This window comes from Anticarsia gemmatalis, chromosome 6, assembly GCF_050436995.1.
Source record: "Anticarsia gemmatalis isolate Benzon Research Colony breed Stoneville strain chromosome 6, ilAntGemm2 primary, whole genome shotgun sequence".
Taxonomy (NCBI): domain Eukaryota; kingdom Metazoa; phylum Arthropoda; class Insecta; order Lepidoptera; family Erebidae; genus Anticarsia; species Anticarsia gemmatalis.
This window is the reverse complement of record NC_134750.1, coordinates 5,025,445-5,034,620: the sequence shown is the minus strand read 5'-3', so window position 1 is coordinate 5,034,620 and position 9,176 is coordinate 5,025,445. Positions and strand designations below refer to the sequence as shown.

Below are 9,176 nucleotides of genomic sequence, written 5' to 3'. Positions count from 1 at the left end.
ATAGAAGTCAGCTGCTAAAAATATTTAAGTAAATATTTTTTTAAAGTTATAATGATGTGGATTAAAATGGCCTACTATTCTTTTTCTGCATAAAGTGCGATATCCTAATAATAATCTTCTCTAACCACTCGTTCCCCTTTTCTCGGAAATGAGTAATATTTGTTGAAGCACATTGTGCCAGCACGCATTTGTTAACATAAATATAACTATAAACCGCACTCTATATAGCACATCATATTGAACGATACATACATCTATAGATGCGGGGATTTTTGTGAGTCACTGTACTGGTTCTTCCCCGGCTTTGTGTTTGATAACGTCAGTGTTCAATTACCACATTGGTAATACCAGCGTATCATAATTACCCTCAAATGTGCAGAAATATTACACACATTGTATATGTCCTATTTTTGTCTGGATCATTAATTGCACTTATCAACGAAATATTACTAGGTGTTTTTGTATCAAAGTACCTAGTTCGAGAAGATTTTTATACTTTACGAAAATGTAATGTTCTAACTAGTTTCAATAATATATTACTTTGGTCCGCAATCAATACTTATACAATGACGTAACCTCACTTTTGGTTATTTATGTACTGTCCCAATTTATTTTTAATTCTGTAAGTTTATTTTGTTGGTAGCTAAGTTATTGAATAAACGATATAAAACACGGAAAAAGTTGTGTCGGATGTAGCAACATTATACATCTGTCAAGTGGTGATGTCAAAAAGTCGCAAACTAAAAACATTGCTTGTGTCTCTTTCACGAACGGTTGTGCAGGTCCTGGAAGTGATAGTTCAAGTGTTACAAGTGAATTTGTACACACACAAGTGTATAATTTATCTCCAACCTATTCCCCATTTAATTAATAGTGTAAAGAGGTATTTGAAGTGATAAAAAAACAATTGTCAGGATGTCTTCCAGTCCAAGTGATCACGACATGAGCGATTCTTCTAGTTCTGGGACGTCGTATAATATGCGATATTCACCCTACGATTCTCCGTCGCAACAAGTGCCGCAGTTAACATCAGGTCTTACTGAACTCACTTGCGCTGACAACAAAAGACAGTTTCTGAAACATGGTGAGTACAACGCATTTCTGTTTCTATAGCACGATAGTGATAACGCGAGTTTCCCAGAATCGACAAGTATAATCTGTATTATATAAACTTAATTTTTTGACCTCTAGGTATACTATTTATAAGTCATATCATATCACTGTTTTCTGGATGATTTTCCATATCTTGTAAGATTAAATTTCGAGGAAAAATCATAATATTATTTGGCAAAGTTGGTTAGATATGCTGTCAATTTATGCAATAGTGGTTTTAAATATTGTTATAAATGGTTTTTCCCCTCATAACTGTAAATCTGTGTTTACTTATTCAACTTTCTATGGCAGAATGTGAGATTATGTGTGTGTTAGTTTCTTACAGTTTTTTTCAGCCCTCTTCTGTGTCCCAATGCTAGACAAAGCATTCCTTTTGCCTTCCTTATACTACCTACTTACAAAAAAATCTGAAACATTATTGATTAAACTTTAAAGTCATGTGCTTTATAGTACATTAGAACACAATAATATACTAATTATAATTATCATGCCAAGTTACATTGCTGGTAAGTAGAATTATGCTGATCTCTCCATATTATGTTCTACTCAAGGCATGCCCTAACCATTGCCTATCCACATATTACATACAAACATTACTGTCCACATAGCATGCTATCAAACTATTACTTTTTATCATTTATTGAATACAGCACAAACAGACATTAAGAGGAACAAAAATGTTTGGAGTCGATTGTGTTATTAAATATGAGATTCATATCATCATTTGCATTGCAAGTTCAGCATATTATAGAATATGGGAAAAAATGTGAACACACTTTTTACCTCAGAATGCTTGATATTTTTATACTGGCTGTAGTAACAGAATTGGCTGGCTACGATAGTAAAGTTCCTACTATAGTAATGTACTAGTTGCGTACTAGATCCATAAACCATAATTGTGGTTACATTGTAGGAATATTAATAATAAATTTCAGATAAATACATACAATGTTGTGAATCAATAAAGTGTAGAACTAGTTGAATAATAATTCTTATCAGGGATACTGTGACGTACATCACGTCACACATAACAACATTTATTAACTTATTCATATACCACAGAAATATTAAACTAACTTGAAGAATAATTCTGAGGCTCGCTTTTGACTAGAGGATGGCATGTAATATTACTAATCTTTGGTTTCAATCACGGACGTGTGTGCATTATATCACAGTGCAACGAAATTGTAAAAAAGTAGGCAAGCAATATAATGTTATACCTTTATACGTAATACAACAAATGAGCAAGTTTTGAGTTTCTCGTGGCACCTTCTCTCAAGTAACCAGTTTTTACACACTTTTAAAGTAAGCTTTTTGGGTTAAAAAATTACATGACTATTTCAAATACATTGTATGTTTTTATATTTACAAATGATATTTTGAATTTGATTTTATAGGTATCTCATAGTCAAAGTATGCTATAATATGTCTTTCATACCCTCATCATTTTTACTGTGTAATTTTCAATCTATTAAATATGATGTAACTCATGACAAATGTTTCATAATGCTAGTAGATACCAGTAAAATGATGGCAACATTTTTTTATTTCTGGTCACACTGGTTTATTTACTGGATTATTATTAAGTTACAGTATTGTCTGTAGAGTAGGCTTGATTATTACTTTTCTACATACTTAATATTACCCCATTTCCCAAAACAGTAGGCAGAGACCAAAATACACTGATTGATTATTACAAAATTCCCTTGCTTCATTCATATCCATACATCTTGTCATATTACTTGTCAATTATCATACACATAGGCAATGGGACATACTAACATCTATCAGCATAGTGTATATAATATTTGCACTAGTATTTAAAATAATATTATATAAAAAAAATAAGAAAAAAAATCTCAGAGCTATGACTTTCGTAACTTGTTAAGCAGCTTATATCCTTCACTAGGATGTGGTCAATTAAACTTGCTATGTAAATATTCGGTTTGGCATGTTTGGTTTGCCAATATTTATCGAACAACAAAACATACTCGACGCATTTGTTCGGCTTGTGCCAGGTTTCATCTACACATATTCGGTTTTGCTGCCCGGCTATTCCGATTAATGCTTAACTGAATATGACTTTAGCAAGCCTTGCTCTGCAAAGTTTCGTCCAGTAGTCCAGTCGTTTATGAGGTTTTATAAGTAACTAGCTGACCCGCGCAACTTCGCTTGCGTCACATAAGAGAGAATGGTTAAAAATTTTCCCCGTTTTTGTAAGGTGCCCCGGGGCAATAGCAACCAAGGGGCTATTGTAACCAAAACGAATATCTCCTATAATATATTTAATGCTTTTTTATATATAACGCCATCTCTAGATTACTAAGCATACGATACAGTTGCATTAAAATAATAGGTGGCAGCACAGTAACATAAAACGACGATAAAACAGGTTGATCTGTCAAATCGCCATTTTAAAACAATTTTGTACAAAGGCAGGTGGTGACAAAAAATTATAAAAAATATGTTTTAGTGTGTTTTATTGCTTGTGTTTTATGTGGAGTATATTGTTGACAAAGGTAAGTAACTACATTAATTTTTGCTTAGAGATCCGATAATACTATAAAAAAATATGTGTTTAGTTACATTTTCCCTGATAATAACCTAAAATGAGGTAATTGCAACTTTGAGGTTAGTTGCATTTCCCCCGTGTTGGTCTGTATGAAATCATGAAACCATAGTGATGTACCATGTCGATGATTTAATTCTATGAAAAATAAGTACTAAATTAGGTATCAATAATTATGATATGATAAATACTAGCTGCTGTTGTTATATTAAGGACATCTTAAAGGTGTGTTTTTCACAACATAACTGTTGCATAGATTTTTAATATTTTTATTTTTTCGTAGAGGTAGCTTGAGTCCTGAAATATAACTTTTTTAATATTTGACTAGGTACATAATTTGTAGTAAAGAAGGCAGCGATAGCCTAGTAGGTATACCAACGGACTACAACGCAGAAGGTATCGAGTTCGATCCCACGGCGCGCACCAATGACTTTTCAGAGTTATGTGCGTATTAAATAATTAAATATCGCTTGTCCCGTGCCTCGGAGAGCACGTTAAGCCGTCGGACCCGGTTGTCATGACGATCTTTGACAGTTGTTATTGGGTATCAGTACCTTTCAAATAATGCTGACACTGGTCTAAGCCATGGAATATCGCTATCCCTTTGGGTTGCGGAGGTCAGACGCCAGTCGCTCTGTAGAAAAGTGAATATTCAGTCAAATCTGGTTAGACCAGTAAGCGGACCCCGGGTTCCAAATAAAATGGATGTAACTAGGATTGCGCGTCTGTGATATTATCAGATACGCGTATTCGGCTGTCCAATATTAAGTACCTAACAACTATTCAATAAATGTAACTTACAAGGACTTGTTAATATTTTAATGAACTTAGCTAAATTGTTATTTCTTTTGTTTATTGGTGTGCAATAAAGAATTTATCTATCTATCTAAATGACTTATGCCCTGTTTCTGAGGTAATTTTATGTAGTAATAGAATACATACGTTAATGCGCTAAGCAGAGTTTAAACTACCGGCATGTACTTCAGAAACCGGGATCAAGTAATAAAAACGCAACCTTCGCGAACGATTTTAGCCCCTTAGATTCATAAATCAGTATAATCTATTGTTTTAGATGGTCCGGCATTATATACGAAAAACAGAAATCAAATATTCTCAAGATCAACTAAATTTAGCATTGGAAGATATCAGAAGCAAAAAATTTAACACGTATCAAGCAGCCGAGGTCTATGGAATTCCGAGGTCTACTTTGGTACACCGACTACGCGGATCACGAGGAGTGAAAAAGTCGTATCGCGGTAGGCCTACTGTTTTCACCAAAGATACGGAAGCAAAAATAGCAGGTTACATTCATTCAGTAATGGAAAAAACTGTTTTTTTTTATTTTTAATAACACTAATGTTCTTTATAAACAAGTGATTCTTATGTTTATGATTTTCTTACTGTGATTATTGGATGTTCTAATAGTGAATTTAAGTTTTGTTACTTTCCATTGTTAATATGCAGCTGCTAAGCAAATTAAAATGTAACAATGTTCCTTAAAACAAGACAAAGTCTGTGTGATTTTTATAACTGTGATTGTTAAATGTAACTGAGACTGATAACTTGTAAGTTACCTACTTTACTTTCCTATTAAAAGACTGTGCCATATATATTCTGTTGTTATTTTCTCTCTTAACAAACATCCAATAAAATTCAAATATCGATAAAGTGATAAGTAAGTCACAACACTAACTATTAAGTAAATAGTTGCAATTATCCCTGTAGTAAGAAAATATTTATTTTTCTCGAAACTGAGCTAAGACACGTTAACATACGTTTCAAATTCGTGTGCGTTATAATGCTTCTTTGAATATTTCTGTATTTGTATATTTTTAAGACCAACAGATAAACGACGAATGATATTAGTTGCATTAGCCCCTTATTGGGGAAATTGCAACTTTTTCTACCGCAACTAGAAAATGGTTAAATTCTGTCAATTCCTGACAGACTTCCTTTTTAAAACTAGGTTACATGTAATATTAATGAAATAGTTAATCATGCAGATTAATGTTACAGATTAAATTTACAATAACAATTAAGCTGCACCAAATCAAAGTTGGAACCTTATTTTTTGTAGTTACATTTGCCCCGGGGCACCTTAACATTTTTTATTGCTACTCTGCTTCTATTGGTCGTAGCGCGATGATATATAGCCTAAGCCCCCCTCGATAAATGGACAACAACAACAGACTAAAAATATTTGACACTGCAATGGTAGCGCCGTCTGTCGGATCCAATGTAAAACATTCTTAAATCAACAACTACTAATAAATTAAAAATTAATTAAAAAAACATTGTCCAGCGGACAAAATTGTGAATATAAACCATTCTCAGATCCCCTTGAACACACAAAAAATTTCATCAAAATCGGTCCAGTCTTTTAAGTGAAGTTCAGTGACATACACACTTACAGAAAAATTATATATATAAAGATGTATACATACTCAAACATATTTCTAGGACCTGAACTAATATTATGGGGCAAAAATATTTTTTTTTTTCCAATAATTTACTCAGATTTTTCTACGAGATTGGTATATCTATAAAAATGATTTGATATAATGGTTTTAATATGGGAGTATACTATAGATACAATAAGTTCCCTATGCATTGATTTAGAAAACTTTGCAAAAGTATATGTGTATCATTATAATAATATTCAGCTAAGTAAATATGAGTTCAAATCTCATGTTGAATTCGCACATACTAAGCAGAATTCTTTTATCATACTACTGTAGATATTTATTAATGTTAGCAACCCTTTATTGTAATCAAGCAATATCATTAATCTAAAAGTTATGTAATACCTTTTGTCTTCAAAGTTGAAAGTGAAAGTTTGTCTGAGGAAAAATGGATTATAATTATTATTTCCGTAATTACTTTTATAATTATTTTTATTAATTGCTTATTAAAATTTGTTATGTCATACAACAGAGAATAAACATTAAAAAAGCCTCAGTATGTGTGCTCGAAGTCTAGTTTAGTATAATTTTCCCTGTATACGAAATTAATAATAAAATTTATTAACATAATAATTTTCTTTGGTTTTATACAGCAACGCGGCCTTTCCTGCAAATCATTGAGCAGCCGCAAAATCACTTTCGGTTCCGTTACGTAAGTGAGATGATTGGCACACATGGCTGCCTGCTTGGCAAGTCTTATGGCTCAAACAAGACCAAAACGCATCCTACTGTTGAGGTGAGTTATTCGTTTTTTTTTAGGTGTTTGGGTATTTTCGTTAACAGTTGTCAGAATTTTGAAAGTCTGACAACCAGTCGTACCAAATGGTATCGCGTTATAATCCAGGTAACTGGGTTGTGGAGGTCCGGTAGGCAGTCGCTGCAAGTAAAATACTGGTATCTAGCTGCATCCGGTGAGACTGGAAGCCGACTCCAACATAATTGGATGAAAGGCTAGGCTGTCACACACACTTTATTTACGTAGGTAGTCTAGTTTTACATGTAAGAATTCATAGCAAAAATATAAAGATTTTGCAAACATAATGTGTTCTTAGTGCGCGTTAGCAATCTATCACAAAGATGCAAAAACTTGCGATGTTTTTGTTCCAAAAAATCTGCTTGTTTCGAGCACAGTTGGTGAACTACCCCGGTCAAGCATTGGTCAGGTGTCACTTGGCTCAACACAATAACCCAGAGGAGCATCCCCACAAGCTTCTTGAAGATGAGCAGGACAGAGATGTGAGCCAACTAGTACCTGAACAGGGAAGCTATAGAGTGGCGTAAGTAAAACAAAATAAAGGCTGTTAATACAATTTTTATTATCAAAATGGTAAACAAATTATTGGGTTAAATTCCCAGTATTATTCGATGACTAAGTGCTTAATTGATAATTTCGATAATCGTCAGTCTAAAAACAATGGGGAAGAACCATGTTGAGTACCTACGCTGTATTTTTTTTACGTTTTAGATTTGGTGGTATTGGTATTATTCATACAGCCAAGAAAGATGTACCTGCTCTCTTGTTGAAGAAGCTTTTAGAAAAAAATAGGAATCCGAACGTAAACGTGCGTGATGTAAGTACTAATTACCTCCATATTTACCTTCATATTTTATTAAGTGGCATTCTGTATTTAAAGCTTTCGACAAAGGTAACCTTTACCCTCATATTGCCGTTTGTACTGTTGGTGATTCTTTAATCTTTGTATAAACGTGTTTATATAAGTACTACACACCTAACTCCGAGCTTTTATTGAGAACATAATAGCACTTTTCCCGACATGGGAATAGGGAAGTCGACTATCAGTCAAATCAGCTACTCTTGCGATTGCCTAATAAAATGTTTCAGTCTGTACCTAATAATTACATTTTCAACGTTATTCATGAAAGAAAAAATTGCCTGAGCATTTTAGATGAACCTTTTACGAGGACAAGTTTAATAATTTTTCGGTAACCAAGTCAACTACCTGATTGCTGGCTCCTAATCAGAACTGAACTACCATTCAGAAAATGGGCGCAGCTATTATTTATTAGAGGCCGCCAGCGACTTCGTCCGCGTGGAAACCCTTCTCGTGTAAATCCCAATCCTTCGAGAAACTCCGGGATAAAAAGTAGCCTGTGTGTTATTCTTGGTCTTCAGCTACCTATATACCAAATTTCATCGTAATCGATCGTGAAAGAGTAACAAACATCCATACATACATACTCACAAACTTTCGCATTTATAATATTAGTAGGATAAGTAGGATAACGTTCAATTTTACTTGCAAATATTTAAACTCAGTTTACCTAAATCTATTTGAACATGATAAGTATTGATGATAAAATTCAAGTGTAATTGGTAGTAGTTCTATGACGATCATTACTGCACCCCGATCAAAGGGGGATTACATTTTCCTGTTAGATACATATTATCATATACATATAACACACTAAAGTTAAGCGTCCATTGCGTCGCATAGTATGCACTTGTAATAAAATCTCATAGTATGCATATCTGCGTTATTAAAACTAGCCGACCCGCGCAACTTCGCTTGCGTGACATAAGAGAAAATGGGTCTTAGTTTTCCCCGTTTTTGTAAAAAAAAATACTAATACTCTGCTTCTATTGGTCGTAGCGTGATGTTATAGCCTTCCTCAATAAATAGGCTATCCAACACTAAAGTATTTTTCAATTCGCACCAGTAGTTCGTGAAAAACCTCTACAATTTTATAATATTAGTATAAATAGTATAAAAGCAAACAAACTTCAAAAACCGTACACCCCGATTACGACTCGGTGAACGTGTAGCTTGAAATAAAAAATACACACTGACCCTCTCTTGTATGACATGTTACAACCAAAGATGGAAGTAATAAGGCGATACTTAACAGTCGCGCTCGTGACTTCGTCCGCGTGGTAACACTTCCCGAAGTAAATAGTACCTATACTTATGTAAACCTAGATTAAAACCAATCTGTGTACCAAATTTTATTAAAATCCCTCCAATAGGTTTTTCGTGAAAGAGTAACAGACATCCATACATACATTCTCACAA

General features: G+C 33.6%; 1 protein-coding gene across 1 annotated transcript in view; it reads left to right on the top strand.

The window, feature by feature from the left end:
• Positions 1-723: 723 nt before the first annotated feature.
• Positions 724-9,176, top strand: part of Rel (nuclear factor NF-kappa-B family member relish) — a 28,309-nt gene continuing 19,856 nt past the window's right edge. Inside the window, exons 1-4 of the mRNA XM_076115405.1 lie at positions 724-1,084; positions 6,738-6,880; positions 7,276-7,421; positions 7,610-7,715. Coding sequence (XP_075971520.1) covers positions 916-1,084; positions 6,738-6,880; positions 7,276-7,421; positions 7,610-7,715 — 564 coding nt within the window. The 5' untranslated portion in view covers positions 724-915. The remainder of the gene's footprint in view (positions 1,085-6,737; positions 6,881-7,275; positions 7,422-7,609; positions 7,716-9,176) is intronic.